Source organism: Strigops habroptila, chromosome 5, assembly GCF_004027225.2.
Source record: "Strigops habroptila isolate Jane chromosome 5, bStrHab1.2.pri, whole genome shotgun sequence".
Lineage (NCBI taxonomy): Eukaryota > Metazoa > Chordata > Aves > Psittaciformes > Psittacidae > Strigops > Strigops habroptila.
The window spans coordinates 18,636,785-18,657,299 of NC_044281.2; the positions used below are offsets into that span (position 1 = coordinate 18,636,785).

Genomic DNA, 20,515 nt, shown 5'->3' on the forward strand with positions numbered 1-20,515 from the left:
CTCTGTATATCAGTGAAGTTTCAGTATCAGAAAATTCTCTATCTACGAAGAAAACATTTCATTCTCAAACTAACCTAAAGTATCTTCTTCCCTGACTTCCCAGTAGGATGCTGGTTCAATACTCAGCTATGTAAGCATTGTGCAATATAAAATATGTATCAAACACGATGTTAACGTCAGTTTACTGTCCTGAAGCTGTGTCACAAAACTAACGAGTAAATTGCATGTTTGGTCTTGGTGGTTTTTTTTCAGATGAATGGGAAAGCAGATTTTCTTTTCATCCTATATCTGATTTGCCACCTCCAGAGCCATATGTACCCATGAACAGAAGTTATCCCAGTAAACTAGCAAGAAATGAAAGTAGAGGTAAGTTTATTCCACATCTGCTGTTAGAATTTCAGTGTATCATCCTAAAAACAATGTGGATGAGGAAGACTCTGGATGCTGAGGTTTCAAAACTTCTCAGACTAACAGCCTAGTCACCCTTCCCCAGCACACAGAAGCAGCTAAATGCTGGTCTGCAGGCTCAAGCCCTCTCAAACTTGTATTTGAGGGGGGAATTGTTTGGTTTTTTAGTTGGAATACGTGTTGTAAGAGACCACTTCTGCCATTATAGTCAGCCCTTTCTGCTACAGGCAGACGACAGTCATATCCTCCTCTCAGCTTTTGTTTTGCTGAATTGATTAAATCAGGATGTATTACACTCTGCTTCCAAGCTATGTTGTCTGATCATCAGGGTTCCTTCTGTATACATTTCAGTTTGATTTCATCTTTTCCAGTCAGTGTTACACGCTGTTCCCGTTCACGTCTCTACAGCAGCATGAATGTTTCCTATCTTCATTAGTGGTATTTTGCCTGATACACCCAAGGATCAATTTACTTCTTTCACAACCAGTGACATCGGTGGCTCATAATTATCCTGTAATCATCTGTACACTCAGATGTTTCTCTCTCTCTCCTGTTTCCAAATGATGAGGTTTTGGTTTGGAGCAGAAATTCCTGTTAGTCTCTGATCCTTCACTTTGCCCTGTTAGCTTTCATCCCACTCATGTTACTCCACAAAGAACAGCAAAGTAATATATGCTTTTTAATCTTTTCTTTCATGAGTTTGCAGTGAAAATTCTTCATATAGGGAAAAACATGAAGAGTTTTGAAATGTTACTGTATTTAGAGCTTGCCACTTTAATCAGAATTTGAACGTGTTGCAAATAGCACTGAGACAATATGTGTTTGCATAAAATAGTAAGGCTATCAAGAGCTATCAATCTGTTTTGAGTAGGGGACAAAAGACTAAAACACATATGCTTTCCAGACATTTTGGGATAGGGTTAAAAACCTTCTTTTACACTGTTTGAAGTTCTGATGTTGTTTAATAAACTAACCGGAAACTCTAGAAAGATTTTTTTAGTCAAATGCCTAGGCAAGATCTTCACCAGTTACTGAATTAATGGCTTGGATGTAAACTCCTACTTTAAAAGAAACGAGGAGGAGTAACACAAAAAACTTTCTTTCTCTTTTAGGTGGTTCTGGCCGAAAAGAAAGAGGTGCCCCCCCACTTCCGCCTATACCAAGGTGAAATGGGTTCTGGCCCATCTTTGGGCGACGTCTGTTTTCAAGTTTCCTTCAACTCAGCTCTCCTGTCCACATCATTGGAAAGTTGTCTGTTTTGCTTCATTTCCACTTTTGGCTTGTCAGTTGGAAAAAAACTTCCGTCTCTATTACAGAAGTAATAGATGCAGCTCATGAACTATAGTTGCTCAAAGCTATAAATTTTATTTGCTTGTACTGCAGGCTGTCACAAAAGGCATTTTGTGGACCACATACAACATACATGCATCAAGCTTACCATGTCCAGCCCTGTCCCCATGAGAGCTCCATGGGAGGCCTGGCTTTGAATTTAATGAGAACTGGAACAAAGCTGTTTCATTCACGTTGGGTACAGTGGCTGTATAATTTGAATGATAAAGTACAATCTATTTTGCTGTTTAAAAACCAGTTTCTGGGGAACACAGTGTAGCCCAGAGGCCCCTGGATTCTTCTTTGCATGCCTAACTCAGCCCATCTGCTTCTGCAAGCCATAGATCTACTACATGGTGACCAAGAGTTCATCCTAAACCTTTTCACTTCATCTTAACCAAGCACATCTTATTTTAAACAATAGATAGCACGTCCTGCCCCAAAGGCAGAGTGTGTCTGGCCTTGTTTTTATCTGTGGAGAATCGTCCAAAGAAAAGCACAAGTGAAGAACTCACTTTTTGAGGGTTTTTTTAATCCCTCTTTCCTTGTTTTTTTAATAGTGTTACGCTTTTAGTCACCTAATTCTTTCCTACTCTGATGTGGACCAGCCCACAGCCATCCGTGTCCTGGATTATTGTAATGCCCTCTACCTGGACTACATGCGAAGAGTCCTCAGAAAGTAGTCTTGGTACAAATGCAGCAATTTTTGTAGTGGCAGGCTCCTTCTGTTAAGCATTTGCTAACACCAGTGCTCCACAGACTGCTTTCCAGTTGTTTTTCTGGTACAAGTAAATGATGCGTTTTGACTTAAAAAGGTTCCTGGGGCTTAGGTCACAAGTCTCAGAGAGACTGTATTTGACTGGCATTACAGTAGAGCAGCTGAGGTCAAAAATGTGCATAAGTGAAAGCCCTTTGATGTAGTGAAGGAGGTCTGGGGTTTGTGGGTTCAAGTGGGAGTATCAGCTCCGAAATTTGCCGTCTGAACTGGTTCAGGAGAAATTGGAAGATTTGGCCTTCTGAGTTTACCATGAAGCCTGTCCTTTCAAACTTTGCTGAAAGGAGTCTCTGCAGAGAGCTGCAAGGCTTTCATTAATAGAAGAGAGAGTAAAGTATTCTGACATTATGACAATTGGTTAACATGTTTAATGGCTTTTCAATTTCGTGTATGAGAAAAGAGTTCATTGTATGAGTGCATTTTCAAAGTATCTAAATGCATGTAAAATGCCTTTGGAATTTAGGGGAAGATTATAATTCTGGGTTTGAAATATTGCTGAATGATAGCTCTTTGATAATTGGACTTTTGAAGGTTAGCTCCGAGAAGAATCTCCTCTGTCTTCTCAACAGTTTGTTTCTTCAACATACTCCTTGGGATCCCTCCCAAGCCTGTATCAGCAGCCATGCTTCACAGCGTGGTGCTCAAAGAATAGTCATGTAGGTTAAGAAAATGTTTCTGTAGCATGGGAGGCATGATCCTGAGTATGTTCTATGGCTACAATGAGGTCAGTCCTTCGAAATCTAGGGAATTTAGCTGAGGAGAGACAGGACCCACTGAAGTGTTTGTGCATCGGGCTTTTCGCTCTGTCAGTGGGCACGGAGGGATAGATCCCCTTTCTGCCTGGCAGCCTGGACAGTCACAATGAAGAGGATGAGACAGAGTTGGATTTGACCAGATCAAATTTACTTCGGCCTTTTCAGTGTTTGTTTACAAAATCTTGTTAGCTGTGATAGCATTTGATTATGTACCTGGTTTTTACGTTTTTATATCTAATGACCTATTTTAAGTTACTATTTATGGTCTTGAACCTGCAACTAAATGCGCAGGCGCAGGGATGTAACTACATCTAATTGCAGGATCGTGGCTGTAAGAGTTTCTTAAAACAAATATTAGTGGGACCTCCATGTGACAGGTGCACCTTGGGATCAAACCTAACGCAATACTGAATTTCTATATGTATTTTATGGATGTCACTTAAAGTGCCTGTCTCTTTGGGATATTATTATGTGAATAGAAGTCCAAATAAGATTTTTAGCATAATAACTTAAAGGATAAATTATTGTATTCATGCTTTTAAACCGAAGCACTTATAACTTTCTAAGGAACAACATTCTGAATTTAAGAATACAATATTTTCAGTACCTTGACCTGCCAAATCCTTATTAATATCCAAATAGCTATGCAGCCAAAAAGAAGAACCAAAACCCAAACCCTCCAGAAACTATACTTCTTTTATAACTTACCTGCTTCCAGCATGACTGTTTTACTTTGAGTAAGTCAATGGAAATGCTGCACATTGTTCTGCCAACTCTCTGCATCATTCAAAATATTCTATATTTGATCTTTTGAGCAAGGTTTTCTGACCAGAAATTCTGGACCACTACCAAAGACTTGGCAAAGCAACTTCCGTCTCACTTCAAAGTGTGCTTTGTAAAAGGCCCTCAGTCAACCAGCCACAAAACCTGAGCTGCTTGGGTTTTAGCACTTCTTTGTACTATAGAAACCTCTTCAGAATGGATTTTTGGCATATATGTAAAATAGCTTAACAATGCAGAAAGGGGTTTTTTTCAGTGAACAACAACTTTACTATTTATATCTTTTGCTATAAAAGTCCCTAGATATTTTCCAGAACAGTGCAGCATCTTATCATTCAATATATTGCTTCATGTATCAGTAGCTATTTACAATATGATCAGTATTAAAGTATTTATTTCACTATGAAGTGTTAAAAAGGAAGAATACAAACCAGATTGAATTAATGGTGCCTTATGACTTTTTTAGTCAACTCTTCTGTGTCTCACTAGCAAAATTAATAGGCGATGCTCTTCCAAGTCCTAATGTAAATAGTGCCGACGGTAGCGTTATGCAGTGTTTGAGCCAAGTCCTGTTGTTGTAATGTGCTCAGTCTGCTAACTTCAGATTGGGCTCAGTGTATGGAGAGGTTGGTCCGTAGGTGAGGTGTAAGTGAGCACTGGTTAGCCTCACCATCAATTTTTGGTATTGTTCTGGAAATTTAACCCTTTCCCAAAATCAGTGTCTCACACTGATATCCATACAGCCCAGCTGACTTCAGCGTGGCTGCATTGGTTGTTAGAGGACTAAATTTGATTCACTGCTTACATAGAAGATTTACTGGGTTTGTTTCAATGGCACTGTATTATAAACCTTCACACCTCAAACTATCTTTTTATGTCATCACTAAGCTCGCGTTGTGTGAAAACGGCCACAGATGTTCATTTTTGTTTAATTCAAGTCAGTAAATAAAATGGGAGTAACTTTTGTACCATGTAACAATAATTTCTGCTCAGTATATTTGGAAGAAAAGCACATGTTATATTGGTAACAACTTTCTGCACCAGCCATTGAGAGAAGAGGTTACAGTGATTAATGGTCAAAGTTGTTAAAGGAAACTCAGCTTGTGATTCAGGAACCACGTATTTCTGTAAATTAACTACTTCTTAAATAAGATCGCAAAGTTCTTGTTTAGGAGGCAGCATTTCCCAACACTGAAAGAATCTGCAAGACTGAACTGTTAAAGAAGTTCTTTAAATTGTCACTTTAAAAAATGGATGTTCTCCTTGCAGCAACATCTCTTTACATGTCACTTGCAGAAGTAGGTTTCTGTTGCAGCAGAGGATGAAGGAAGCTATCATGCGATGATGTGAAGCTATCATGCTTCACATACATTGTAACACAACAATTCGCTGTGCAAGAAGTATGGAAATAGAAAGGGTACTTTTTGCCTTGGAATTAAAGAATATAGTTGAAGGATCAAACTGGCATTATTTCAAGCAGAATGTCAAATGTCAAGAGACCTACATAGGGCCCCTCAGCCACAGGATGCTGGAAAGGAGCAGATTGCTCAAGGAGATGGAAACCAATTGGCTGAATGTTGCTATCGATACCAGAGTACAAATTACGATATAAAATGTGCATGTATGTAATACCACATTGCAATAGTGCGAACAATGTTGTGCCTCAGTCAGGTGCAAACAACCTGTTTTGGCGGTACATGGACTCTCTATAACATATATTGTATGAATTTTAATCTTTCAAATGGTATTCACCAGAAAATAAGGAGAATATCTTACCTAAGATAGCCAGTAACACATGTTTGCTAGTTCATGGAATGCTTTTTCATGTATATTGGGAGAAAACGAGGATCTTGTAGCCTGTGAGCTGGAAGTGTCTGGACCATTCAGTTAAAAGGTAAACCTGGAGCACTGGCAAAAAGGGGAGTGTTGGAGTTACTCAGCAGAAGCAGGGCACATGTATTATGTGCTTACATGAGTGAGTATGCAGCAGGTGAGTAGGCAGACTAAAAGAAAAAGAAACCACATGTCTTAAAAAAGGGAGTAACCCTTCAGTATGTTGCCATTCTGAAATACAGTTTGTCTGTGGTAAATATTCTTTAGAGTAAACTAATGGCATGCAAAGGAAGGCCTCTAAATTTGGACTTCCAAAGCCACACAAAACTATGAAAGATTGAGAAACATAACTTAAACCATAGGCTGAGCAGAAAGTAACATGTTTTTATCAGATGCTTAAAGTTTGAGCTTTTTATAAAATAGTAATCTAGTTCTGTGAATATTTTTTTTTTGCTTAACACTTTTGTATGTGATTTTGTTCTTATTTTTCTGTCCTATGCCAAATAAATTTTACTTTTATTTAAGTGGTGGTGCAGACTGTTACACTGAGAACAACCGCAGGTGCTTACTTGACAGAAACACATTGGCTTTAGCAGGAGCACAATTGTGAGCCTGGCACGATCTGCTGGGGCAGGATTTTCTTCTCCCCTCCTGCCTGCCATTGTGGAGCAGCACAGCAGCAGTGTTCAGAGGACTTTAGGCCTCCATACAGTGTAGGTTGGTCACCTGCAGATAAGGAGAAATAATGAGTTTAGTTTAGGATAAGTAATCTGTGGTCAGTTATGCTGTGCTTGTAGATGGCTGTTGTGTGAGTTGTGGGCATTGGCTCTTGGAAAAGCAAGCTAGGCACTTGTCATGGGGAGATTACATGGAAAATCACTCTAAGCAGATTTTTGTTCCTTATCTTCAGTCACTAGGCAGAAGGCTGCCAGAGAATATCAAACAAATTAACCCCTCCTTTTGATTTTGGAGCTCTGCTCTTGATCTTGGATGTTAACCTTTTCAGATAATTTGTACCTGGTTCATCACAGAAAGACCCTTTGATAGAAGTCCAAAGGAAGCTCAAATTCAGGCTGCACTTCCAGCTTCTCCTGAGAAATTAGACAGGTCATCTAAAACCCCGAGCTAAAAACCTCTATGCTGTAACTTATCTATCTTGCAAAGACTTAAGCAGCAGGTTTACTCTTACACAGATGATGGATCCTTTGACATCCATGGGGACTGCTTGTTGATACTTTCATTTTACAGACTCAACTGGGACAGAGACCTCAACTTTTTTAAAAGGCCAAAGACATTCCCGGCTCAGATGTAGCCTAGAAGCCACTGGTCCCAGTGTCTGGACTATATAAATAGAAGAGCCATGATGGAAGGCAGAATCTGGGAGTTTGTGAGCTGTAAAGGAGCTGTCTTGGCAGGGTGAGAGACCTTTGTTTGCAGATCTTAGTAGCCTTTAAGGAGAACTCAGCAGTATGAATGCAATGATCACCTAGCAGGATTGTATCTCATGTTTTACCAAAGGAAACATGGTTCTTTCTGGTTTTCAAGAAACCAAATGACTTGCTTGAAGTCAAGAAGAGGGAACCGAATTTCGTGTGCTGTGACCTAGTCATAACCACAACATAGTCCTCCCTCCATTTAACTGAAAAAATGCTGTTGCTTTAAAATAAACCCACAGACTACACTGTAAAACAGTTCTGACTGTTCCCTGCAGTTGCAGGAAGGCTCACGTGTTGCACGCAGCACACATAAAAATATACAACTCCTTTGATCATGGTTCAACAATTTCCAGTGACCTTTGTGCCCTGTATGTACAGGCTGCTCCCTCCTGCCCTCTCACATAGTCTGAATCCATTTCACATTGAAAATAGTAAATTGGTCCTAGCCAGTTATCAATCTGGGGGCTAAATATTGGCCCATACATGTCTGTACAACAATGAGCTAACAAAACAAGAGCCTTCAGGATTTGTTTTTCTCTGGCTAACAGCAAGTATAATGAGCAATTCTTAACAGGTTCTTCTGCTATCTTATGGTTCTCTGAGAACTACTCAAATGCCTAACATGACGTAAGCTTGACTCCAAGTTTCATTTTCTGTTACGCTCTCAGAGGTCCTATACACTTTATTTTATACATAACGAAACTGTGCGGTTTACACTTTTAAAGGAGCTAATCTTTTTTACTTGTTGAATATGACTCTCTGTAATCCTCCTAAAAATTTCGTGTCTGGTGTATAAAGTGGTGTGCCACTTAAAAATCAAGTAATTTTTTTTTATAAGCAAAAATTACATTATACATACACATTAATTTCTATGTACAAACAAAGCTGTGCCTGGGCTCCACTCCTTCTTTCAAATATAACACAATAAAACTTTGCAGAGTACATGAGGGCCTCAGTAACCTTTTCTGTACCCTGCTGGTTGATATGCCTTTGGGTTATCTGTGATGGTTGGCCTACGTGTGGTTACACAACTGCAGGCTGCTAATCAAAACCTTTGGTGAAGCATAAATGTAAACAGGATGGCACTTTGTCTCCACACTGTAGATATTGCATCAGTGCTAGGAATAAAAAGTAATACAAGTAATTTCTCTTACTAATGTGAGCTAGTAAAAGCCTCTGAACATGGATTACATCCCCTGACTAATGTACAGGTCTTATGAAGACACCTCTGAGCAGAATGATTGCTTCACATTGTAGGATGATGTAGCAGTTCTTTGGTACTTGACTTCACCAATAATAACTTGTCTTTCTATAACTCATGAAAGCATTCCTCTAAGAATCTATTAATGCTGCCAGAAGTCTCAGAAGATGCTTGTCTGATGTTTCCCTCCCATTGCCTTTCCCGTGCCTAGGAAATCTCCTAATACAAGCTTCATTAATCCAGTCATTTGCATCCTAGCAATGTAAGTGCACTCTCACTTATCAGATCCATGGTAAGCAGCTCCGCTATCACCTCCCAAAATGAAGCAAAACTGCTTGCAAATCTATCTTACAGTCCCCAAAGGCTGTAAGGTGGCATCTCAATGGAAAAGAAAATGTCTCTGTTGTGTTAAACTTTCACTTTCAGTGATCAAAACTCTGTGGGAAAGACTACATAATAGATTCCTTCCATAATGGATAGAAAAACCCATCTGGATTTTCCAACTGTTAAATTAAAAAAAAAAAAAAAAAAGCTGCTGGTTTATTCTGTTCTTTCATAGCTGACGGAAACAGATAGTTAAATGTTAAAATTTTGATACCTAAGGATCTTAATTTCAGCAGAATTAGGCAGGTCACAGTCATTTGAAACAGTAATGGTCCTGCATACTTTTATTATTTCCTGCATTGGCAATCAGGCTCTTAACTTACCTAAAAATTTCAATAGCAGCCCAGGTACAGAAATAATCCTGGGGCAAGGATGACTGACACAAAAGTCCTTTGATTAAAACAGAGAGAATAAATTGGGTGGCTGCTGCTAACACTCCCTGTGTCCAACATCAATCTGTCTACTGAACAAAAACATCAGTTCAGATAATCACTTCTTCGATCTTAAACCACATATTTATGGCTTAAGATACATGATTTCTGCAGAAGCTACATTCAAAATGTAAAATAGAAATCTATCATGAATGCTGCCTGTATGATATTGCCAAGCTTCCTACTACACTACAGTAGGGCGCTTCTAATTTTCATAATTTTTCCTCTCTGTTTTTACCATTCTTTTTTTCTTCCTCAAATAAAAAAGTCTTTTTGTTCAAGAGTGCTGGAGTTTAGCCTACAGAAATACTTCTTTTATTTTTAATATGGGAATATGAGACTGGGGTCGTTTTGGTTTTTGGTTTGGGTTTTTTTTTTCCCCCTAGAATACAGCAGAAATCTCTGCTAAGTACCTTAAAGGTAAGGGCAGGCAGCAGGGCTGTTGGTTGCTGTTCATCCTTCCTCTTGCCAAAGGAGGAACTACTGATCCCTCCCTGTGGCTGGGACGGAGCTTTATCCCTGTCCAAGTCCCTTTTCATTTCCATCCCAAAGGAGACCACTGTGGCTACCTTCTGCATTTACCTGTGTGCAAGATTTTTTGGCTCCAAGCTTGTTCAAACACTACATACGCATGATCAGGCGCATAACCAATTCTCATCTGAAAATGCTTTTGTGTTCATGCAAAAATGGGTGTTTAGGCAGTTCTTTATCTCACATTCTGCCCAACTTGCAGTAAGCATTCATGTATGCAGGGCTGTGAAAATGGGTCTTTCCTGTCCTTCTCCATTCTAGCAGAAGTTACAGTAAACTGTTGAGCAGCAGAGCCCACGCAGCTGAAGGCTGAGCACTCCCAAGCCATGAGAGCAAAAGGCAGCTGAAGTGTTCAGAGCACTTGTGAAGAGAGCAAAGTAAAGGTCATGGGTGAAAGTCTAGGCTTAAACCCGGCCTCTATCATATGTATGTTGACTGGAACTAGCATACCTTGTAAATAATGTCCTTTGCAGTGTCTGCAGTGTCAGAGACTGCAGAGCCTGCTAGTACTTTCTCTGTTGCCTGAGCACCAGCCCTTGCTGCAGATTGCTCAAATCTTTCTATTGAGGTTGTTTTTTTCCCTGCCTATTTAAAACAGAAACTTTCACTTCTGCTATTTGGCCAGGAGTTTGGGTTACTTACAAAACCCGGGAACCTTTGTTTGAAAACATACAGATAACCTCTTTGTTTCCTCTAAATATATAGGTTATTCTCCTCAACTATGCCTACAGGACTGCTGCTGTGCCTCCATCCAAATGCCTATCAGCTGTGGGGTTGGTGTGTTTGCTCCACATCATTGCTGATCTAAAAACAAAAATCCTGCTGTGTTCTCTAAGAGAGTTACTACATACCCTCCATGCCAGGACTTCACTCCTCTCTCTCATATATGTACTGGCCACTTGTGTAGTGTGGGGGAAAACCTTAAATGTATTTTTTAGCTGCAAACATTTCTACTGTAAGTCCAAGTAAAAGCATGCATCAGAAAATGAGAAACCTTGTATGTTTGGTTTTAACTAAGGAAGAGGGAGTAGATATGATGCACCTAGAGCCTAGGAATTTCTCTTTATGTCGAGAAATACTCTGCCTCTGACGCAAGAGAAGCTTTGTGTCCCCTAAGTTATCTTAACTTTGCATTCGAGGCAAGCAGAGGCTTGATACATTATGGAAGAGCATGTAAGACATTCAGTTAACAGCAAGGATCTTCCCTCCAATCATCACCAGGGAATTTTACTTTAAAGGCTTATTTCTAGACCTCTCATTATTTTTTTTAACCAGCTTTTACCTCTTTCCCATTTTCGTACAGAAACTGATTTATTTTTATGAAAGGCTGTGGTTCCCACAGCAGATGACAACTCTGAGTCCAAATGACACAGTTTGCCAAGCTCTGTTGAAGCAAGTGGGTGAAACGAGGGCTTCCCTGAAGCGGGGGGCATTGCTCAGGACTTCAGCTGGGCAAAGGCCTCTGTCCCCAGCTGCGGGTGTGGGCACAGGGCTACCAATGCTGACTCAAGTTGCAGAAGCTCATTTCAAAACGACCTTTGCTCACTCCCCTGGCAGCGTGAAGGCAGGCTGCGGGAGCTAGCTGGCCTGCCAACTAATCACCTTTTCTTCCTCTTGCCACTCACTTTTGGCTTTGAATCGCTGACTCCTTTGGGAGTTGCTTGAATTCCTCAGGAGAGTGGCTGCTTCCCAGCGGGACAGCAGTGGGGTTGCGTGTGTGAGGGAGGGTGCCAGGGCACCTCCGGCTGCTTTGCTGAAGTGGCGCTGCCCAGCTGGGAGAGCGGCTTTCCTGTCAGTGCCGAAGTATGGGTTTTAGCTCAACCAGATGTGTTTCACTACTATTCTACCGCTTGTAGGAGAAGCAAATCATAAGCTGTAGCCTAGCATTTAACTATTGACACCTCCGATTGTATGGTTTGGGGTATAAGCAAATGGCAATGTACAGCTCATCATTTCAGCAACAGTATGCACTGTTTCACTGTTGGTACAACACTGTATTCACTGCAGACATATACAACCTGATCCTCCATGCAGTTACACAAGTCTTAAGCAACTAAAATTCCAGTATTGGCATAAAAATGATGCAACAAAGTAACACGCCTGACTCTATTCTGCTTCAACTGAAAGCAGTGTGCTATTAGACTTAGACAAATAAAGTCTTTAACAAAAGTTTAACTGCAGGCAGAGAAGGTAAAAATGAAAACAAAATACCTTTTGAATTGAAAATGTCAAGTTGAAGTAACAGTTGTAAGAAAGCCACTCTGACAATACTGCAGTCTTAAAACCAATATTTACTCAAATATATCAGAAGAAAGAAATTCATTTGTATTGTGAGTCGAAGAAATAGAAACCACAATCAGTCTGGCACTCTATAGGAGATTAAACTATTGGCCATGAATTTTAATGAAATGCCAAATGGATGACTATAATCAGGAAAAGGTATGACGAAGAAACTATGTCAAGGGAAGAATCTCTAGCTTACAGAGGGAGAAGTACGAGAAAAGTATAGATACAGTAGCTTTATGCAGAAGAATTCAGGAAGATGAGAGTATACTCATATGCCTCTGTGACAAAGTAACAGAAAGGACTGAATGCTGTAGTGGTGGAGAAATGAAGAAGTAAATGAATAAAAAACTACTGGATTTCTGCCACAGGAGACAACACACTGCAATCGATACACTTGGATTACATTTAAACTGTGTTTGTGTAAGTAATAAATGGTGGCTTGAAACATGATGGGATATGATGTGATCACAAAGACAAGCTTAGTAAGTGGAGAGACTTTAAAGGTATTTGGATCCTATTAAAAAATATTTCCAAAGCTTTTAATTTGTGATGCCAAAATATTTTTTTTTCTGTTTATTTGTCTGTTTGGGTTTCTTTGCTAATCAATTGCTTTCTCAATAAACAACAGGTGCAGCAGATCACACATCAGAAACAGCTTATTTAATCAGTGCAGCTTGGTTTAGCACAGTTTTCCTGAGCAAAGCAGCATTTACTTGTATGCAGTACTAATAACTCTTCCTTGTTTTGTTTTGGAGGAATCAGGCTGAATTTGAGTAGTCTTACAGTGATTGAGCAATAAAAGTACTGAGAATATGTAAGTAACAAGCTGCCTATGTCAAAATCAGTGAATGGGGTTTCTTAGGTCAAGAAAGAGCTTTAACTCTTATGCCCTGTTCTTCATAATTTCACTATATGCTGTTAGTCATATGGGTATGTGAAAATGTTATAAATTATTGTGCCTACATACAGTAGATACAGCTTGGTGTGAATTAAGTTTAGTTAGCTGAATTCTTTTAACTGAATTTTTTTGACTAGGTGGCTTTGCTTAGCACAAGTAGTCACTTAGCATGGGAAGCTGAAATTGCTGGAGCCTTAGGCTGGAAGCAGCTAACTCCCACCTAGATAAAGCTGAATTTAATTTACAATCTGTGCTTAGTTATGTAAATGAAGACATTGAGACCATTGCCAATCTGAAAATAAAGCAGTTGCATCCATTACCAGGGAGCAACATACAGAGAGATAAGAATGTGCTGCCCACCTGGAGGCAATGAAGAACCCAATGACGAACAAGGAGACCTAAGACCAGAAGTCACCGTTGGACCAAGAGGCCTGTGAACAGCATGTGATGGTCCAGTATGTAGAATATAAGGGTATAAAACCTCAGCCATTTCTTTGTTCTGGGTCCTTCCCCAGAGGTACCAATCTCAAACTGTTCCCATTCCTGTACCACTCAATTATTAATACTTATCTGGGACTCGGCTGCAGGAAACGTCATAAAATTCATACGTTTAGGAGGTCTCTGCAACATTGCTTTGTTTGAAATTGTTTGAAAGCAATTTCAGAAAAAGTTCATATTATTGAAGTCATATGGGGCTATTCTGAGATTTACAGGACTCAGTGCAATCCAATTCGAATTTTTTTCCTTTACTTTTTGCTTTAGAGAGGTGAATTTCATCATGACCAATATTTACTGTGCTTTCTCACAAGAGCAGTCCATTTCAACAGATCTGAACATATATAATTACTGCTGAAGTCTTAGTCTGACTTTCTGCAAGCTGACTATATTAGCTTCATGTATCTTTTTTTGGTAGATACAATATTTTGGAGACTATAATTGCACCTACAGCTCTGTGACATACCAGTAACATATGCCCTTGTCTCAGTCACAGAACAAAGTGGAGGTGAGAGAGTATGGTACAGTAAACATGGACTTCACAAAAACAGCTTGAACATACACACTGTCTTGCAAAAGATACTTTATCCAAAATACCAGCTAAGTTCTCATAACCAATATAGATAACTAGGGGTACTACTGTGAAGTTGCAGATGAGCAGATAAATAGCTTTCTTGAGGAGGAAGATGTTTTACAGAAGTGTTCCAAGGTAGTTGGAAGTGAATGTAAACATTCAGTGCATCCCTCATCATTTCTACGTTAACAAGCTTCAAGCTTGTGGGTAACAGCATATGGGTAGGCATTCTGCCGGCCTCTGGGTTAGATTGCTCTTAGGGACACCAATGCTGGATTTTTCATGGTGTTTAAGCCTTAAAAGTTTGAGTAATTCTTTCATGGGACTGTTAAGTGCTTTTTATTTGACAACCCCCTCCAGAGAAGAAATCCCCTATTGCCTGTCTACAGGTTAATTTTCTTCAGGTTTCCCTTGTTGCTTAACTGCCTCATCAAGCATAGGTATATTGTAAGCTATAGTTTATTTTCCGGTAACCCTGTGAGTCAGCGTAAGCGATCAGGCACATCTAGATACAGATAAACACTTCATGTTCTTCCTGAACATCCTACACAAAACTGCAATAGAACAGATGTTAGAAACCAACAAACTTTCCGAGTCCTGCACTACATTTTTAGATAACCAGAGTTGGACATGCATTGTCAGATGGAGTCTGCTAAGAAAATTTAACACGGGTTGAGTGCAAGTCCCTGCTTTGTGCATTGTATCATCCATTTACCTGTTAAGCAGTGAGCAGCATGAGAACACTGCTTCTTCCAGTAGTAGAGTTACAAGGCCATGTCGTCTGTAGGCTTAAGTCCAGTTTTCATTTAAAATTTGGCTCACTGTCAATAGCCAAGGAGCATTGAGTAAGTATTTTTCCTGTAATTGCATATTAAGAGATTACCTAAGAAGTGCTAGTCTCTCTACTCATTGTTGTAATTACTATGTAGTAAGATATTTAGATCTTTACATGCTGTTGAAAACTAGCTGCATAGCTGTCTAGAAATCGCATTGAGATTATACCTGTAGATTTCCAAGCAGATTTCATCCTGATGCATTTGCCAACATTCTTGCTGTCCGCTCATCCTATGTTTTCTTTTTTTCTGTCTAGTATTACAAAGTCACTTTTTGTAATATCCTACTGAGAGATTATTTAGAAAGATGTTGGTGCTACATTTTCAATCAGTAGTGTGGCTTTGAAGCTCACCTGGCACTTCCCATTGTAAGGCCGTGCTTGTCTTTCAGTTATCACCATACTCTAGCAATTTGGCTACAATTTCCATGCTAGCTCTCTGATTCTTTCTAGAAAAAAAAAAAAAATACTGTTACTTTTAGTACTCTCAGAAACAAACTGGAGAAATGTACTTGCTCACAGTAAATTACTGAGGGTAAAAACCCTTTAGAATCCTCCAGCCTTCCAGGCTTTGCAACAAGCGCTTGCAGTTTACCAGTAAAGCAGCCTTCACATCAAGTACAAAGATACATTTGTGGTCCCCTGAAAATCTGTCCAAACTGGCTCAATTGTATGCCTTTGAAAAAAGTGTTTGCATGCAGTCACTGCTAGATCTTAAATGGTAAATTATCTGATGCCTGTTCTCATTGAGAGCTAAGCCTCTTGCAGTTCCTGTGTGGGGCCATCCTGTGTATGTGTAATTGTCATAGGTAAACGAGTATGACGAAAGCCACAGGTCAGCAGGACAACTCACGTAATGGTTGCTCCAGCTGCTTTTCACTGGTTGAGCTGTTGCCTGGATCAAAAAGTCAGGAACTGTCTCTCCCATACACTTGGTTGACTACTTCGGTAGCACATAAATGGATGGAAACATCCAATTTGCATAGAAACAGAACAAAAATCAAGGAGGAAAGCAGTTTGTGATTACATAATGGGTGGTATGGGGATGCTCAAGAGGATCAAATTTAGATTTTGCAGACACCTTTCAGTTTTATGTCCATTTAGTAGCTATTAGAAAGCTTGGCTTTGCCATGCCAGTAATGGTGTTTTCTGTGGTCTACAGTTAAACTGCTGAAGTTGAGTTGCCAGTGGTAGAGGACAGCTGTGATCAACAGCTGATGGACTCCATAAATCTGTCCCCTCAGTAGTCTGTAGACAAAAAACTTGCCTCTCCCATACCTTAGAATATTATTAGCTATGGTCATTGCTAGCTCAAATGTTGGGGTTTTCATTAATGAATGGGGGCTTTCAGATACTTCTATGGGTTGGATGAAACTCCATGAGAACTGGTGTCCATGACTGTCACCCTTAGTTTAGAATGATCTTGAAAGGAAAGTAAACTCTACTATAAATGCAGGGTGCTAGAACACAAAGAATATGCTATATTAATTCCTAATTATTTTAGTGCATATAATTTTCCCCCCCTTTTTTTTTTGACAGCAGCTATAATTCCCACAATTTTAATCTAAATTCTAAGTATAATTTAATTGTATTTTTTCTATTTAAATTTTTTTTATCTCATCATGTGCCTTTCGTACTATAATGCCATACTTTTGAATATTTCCATTCCTTAGTTTTCCACAAAAGAAAACACAAGACTTGGGTCAAGTGCACTTTCCTTATCTAGGAGTGTGTACATGCAAGAGCTGAGGTGGAAATCCAGCCCTCTCTTGTATAACTGCTCATCCCCTGGACAAACATGCTGTTGGTTGGTGGATATCAGTAGCAACCAATGAGCAGCCTATCCAGCCAAATTTATGCTTTTATTAAAAAATGCAGCGAAGGATGATCATATTTTAAATGCTTTATTAAATGCTGAATCACCAGTGATCTTTTTAAGAGGAAGAAATGGGTTCAAGAGCAGGGAAGGCATAAATTCGTGTCAAGATTTCTTAGTACAGTCCAGTATGCCTCTGTTGCTACTCCCCAGATCATGTCCCTTTAAGGCATGTCCTTTCTATAAGGAAGCGTGCAAGGAAGAAAGCCAAAAAATCTGAAAGGTCCCATTATACTGTACTTTTGAAAACAAATCCAAATCAGTTTCAAAGTGGCCTTTGTCAGGTGCCAAACAAATGTGTCAGCATCACTGTTAAATGTCAGTTGGGGTCTGTAGTAAGTGTATATATTTTTAATGCAGCAACACAAAAATTAACTCGTTAAGCATCAGTACCTTTAAATTAAAGAAGACACACAATATCAAAAATATAGTATTTTCTAAAAGTTTCCAACAGTCATTTTTATTCCCAGAAGTTTCTATGCCTGTCTGCATTCTTTACAGAATTTTCTTAACCCTCTCCTGGCCTATCATTTAATTCTCTCAAGTGTGTGGTGGTGTGTTTTTTTGTTGTTGTTACTACTGATGTTGCTGCTCTTTATATATAGTACCTGCCTTGTTTCTCAGGTAAGGCTTGTGCAAGCATTTTGACAGTAGACCTTGTAAACCGAACTGACTATGGGTGAATGTATTACATCATATCTGAGACAGCGCTTCATAAACTGGCAATCATGTATTGGTTTAGGGTTTTTTTTGGTAACATAGTTCGCCTTTCCCCTTTGTTTTGGTCTCCTTTGCGTGTTATGTGAAAGAGGAACGGTTCTTATTTTGCTTGAAGTTCCCGGTTTGGAGGGGGGAAACTACTGAACATGTATACTCTGGATGGCACCATGTCTGCCAGGAAAGCTCACTTGTTCCAGTTAAACACCTATTGCCGTATGTCTGCTAAATTAACAAGTAAGACAAGCTGGTTTAGGTCAAATAAGCGACAGAAGAAAGTATACAATAGACAATTTCACACGTGTTCTCTTGGCTGCAGCAGTATCTGGCTTAGTTTCTAGAAAATGGGCAGTGTGAACTGCTGTCTCCTCAACTGCATTACAAACGGGAAGCCGCGAGAAAGCTGTATCTTAGTTTTTACTGGGGAAATCACTGACTTGCTACCAGCCTTGGGGAATTGATGCCATGTGGAAAACATGGCGTTTTGGTTTTAAGTACTCTAACTGCTATAAAGGTTTGAATTAGCGTACAAAGCGTAGGGCTGAGGGCTGCCCCTCAGGCAGGAAGGCTGGGGCCCAGCCCGCTATCGGCCCATGCCGAGCTGAGGGCGGTAGCCCTGGCCGGGGCAGATAAAGGCCGGTGAGCCCGGCGTTGGCACCTGCTGGAGCCGGGGGCTGCGTTTTGCCCCAGTGGTGACAGTGGAGGCCCTGCCCCGAGTCTCTTTTCCCCCGCGGGGAGGCAGCGCCCCGCCGCCGGACCGGGGCTTGAGCTCGGCTGAGGGCAGGTGGCAGCAGGGAGCTCGGTCTGCCGCGCGGAGAAGCCGGAGGCGGCAGGAGCTCACTCCGCTCCCGTCCGGGAAGGCAGCTCCCGAGAGCGGCCCTCGGGGTAAAGGACGCGGCGGGGTCACGCCGCACACGGGCCGTGGAGAGCTTCGCCCGGCGGCTGAGGGGCCTGGCCGCGCGGCGCCGCCATCTTGCGGCTGATTCCTCTCCCCCCGCCGGCGGACGCCGCGCAGCCCTGCGCCCCTGCCCGCCCGCAGCCCGCCCGCGGGCCCTGCTCCGCGCCGGCCCGGGCCTGGCCTCCGGAGCAGGGGGCGAGCGGCGGGGGGCGGTGCGCGGCAGCCGCCCCGGGGCCGGCCCCACCGGCTGCTCTGCCGGCTGCGAGTGCCGGCTGGCGGGGCGGGGCGGGGCGGGCAAGGCCGGGTCGGCCCTCCCCTCCTGGGCCGCGGTACCGGCGGGCTCGGCCTTGGAGAGGTTCTCACCTAGGCAGAGTACAAATCCTCTATACGTACCCTATACGAGGCGCCTTCCAAAAGCTAAGTAGGTAAGCTACCCGCTCCTTCCCCCGACTTCTGGCTTTATTTTCTAAGGAGACAGCTGTCACACGGAGCAGTGCTGTTATTTTATATCTCTCGGGTGTCTCTGAGTGAAAATGCTGTGTGCTTGTAGCCGGGGTGACCACGGAAAGGAGGGCAGTGATGGGCAGGAAGGGGACAGGTATTAGGCGTTGGTTTTCTTGTGGCTTTCTTGCTCAAAGTCAAACGATGTTCCATCCCTAGTTGGCAAGTGGGGTAAGGAGCTTTTAAAGGGGTGCTGGCAATAAAGTATAATCTGTCTTTTGGAAAAGATTTTGCTGTTTGTTTCACAAGTATGTATTTATGTGTTGACAAGCCCTAAGATGAGCCTAATTGAAAGGTATGTTTTCCGTTTTGGTTTTTGGCTCTGTATTTTGTGTTGTTGGCAACTGTTGCTTCACTTGGTCCTGTCTGAACACCCGCACTGACAAATTTTGGTGCAGCTTTAAGTGTTGCCATTGCGAGCTCTGCCAGTCGTGTGCTCAGGACAGGCCCCAGCTTTGCCAGGCTTCCTGTGCACGCAGCTTCCCCTGCTTCTCTGCTGCCCAGGTGCTGTCTGTAATGGCAGCATAGAAAAAAGAAGTGAAAAAGGAAACGTGATCTTGAAATACAACTGTTCAGGGGCACTAAAGTCTGATATTTCTTGTGATATTGTCGAATTTCAAGCTAGGGGTGGCCCACTTCTTGGGTTAATTGTTGTTATAATACTGTCCTCTATTTGCTTTCTTAGACCAGTAAAGAGAATAAGAAAAATAGTGGTTAACTTGCAAGAATAGGAACTGTGATAATCACTTCTTCCCACGTAATTTTATCATTGTAACTCTCTAAAGTTGCTTCCTGTTTGACTTGTTGTGTAAATTTTTACATGAAAATGCATATGGAATGTTCTCATCTGAGCTGAGGATGAGGTGCTAGAGCTGCCAGAATGTGAACTCTTCCTGCCCCATTCTACTTTCAGCCTTCTGAATAAAATAATGTGTCATGCTGGGGATGTTTCTACATTGCATTAAAGTAGAAAATGAGGTCAAGTTGTGGGATATAATTTATGAACAATGTGCATAGCCTTGCCAGTGTGACCATAATTATCCTGAGAGTGATTATCAGGTGGAAACTTGAGAGTGAGACACCAGAGGGAAGATGTACATTGAGGTTCTCTCTTCTATTCTCTCATACTGTCTTTGACTATCGTTAAAAAAGAAGACAAAGGGGATTTTCCTGCTGGAAAAGGAGATGACTTCTCTATTTTGGTGCTTGGAGAGGAACCTGGTGTTGCTTAACTCACAGCTGCTGGAGTTTCTGGTCTGGTGAATTTTAACACTTTACAAATATTGACAACCTACGAGAGAAGTGGGCAAATATCAGTGCTCCAGTTCATTGTAAACTGCACTTGTTCCTTGCTCTCTGTCTGTTGTTGGTCTTCGTACCAGGCTTCCTCTCGTGCTGGCTGTAATATCCTTCTTTACAACTGCAAGCTGATAGTCTGGCTGCAAGCAGTTACGCTTGACGCAGGAATAACGCTGCCTTATCTGCTGTTGACTAAAAGCTTTGTCTTTATTGACCTGCAGTTCCCAATGATGCATCTATGGCTGAGTTTTCAAGGATTCGAATCTCAATCCTCAA

General features: G+C 41.2%; 2 protein-coding genes across 10 annotated transcripts in view; both read left to right on the forward strand.

Moving 5' to 3' along the window:
* Positions 1 to 7,271, forward strand: part of WIPF1 (WAS/WASL interacting protein family member 1) — a 56,390-nt gene extending 49,119 nt beyond the window's left edge. For both annotated transcript variants that reach the window (XM_030487925.1, XM_030487926.1), the window contains 2 exons: positions 253 to 366; positions 1,521 to 7,271. In XM_030487925.1, the coding sequence (XP_030343785.1) occupies positions 253 to 366; positions 1,521 to 1,576 (170 nt within the window). In that variant the 3' untranslated portion in view covers positions 1,577 to 7,271. The remainder of the gene's footprint in view (positions 1 to 252; positions 367 to 1,520) is intronic.
* Positions 7,272 to 18,361: 11,090 nt separating this feature from the next.
* Positions 18,362 to 20,515, forward strand: part of GPR155 (G protein-coupled receptor 155) — a 28,368-nt gene continuing 26,214 nt past the window's right edge. For 4 of the 8 annotated variants that reach the window (XM_030487932.2, XM_030487931.1, XM_030487933.1 and 1 more), the window contains exon 1: positions 18,752 to 18,864. The gene's annotated coding sequence lies outside the window, so the exon portion shown is untranslated. The other 4 variants (XM_030487928.1, XM_030487929.1, XM_030487927.2 and 1 more) reach the window with 4 other exon arrangements.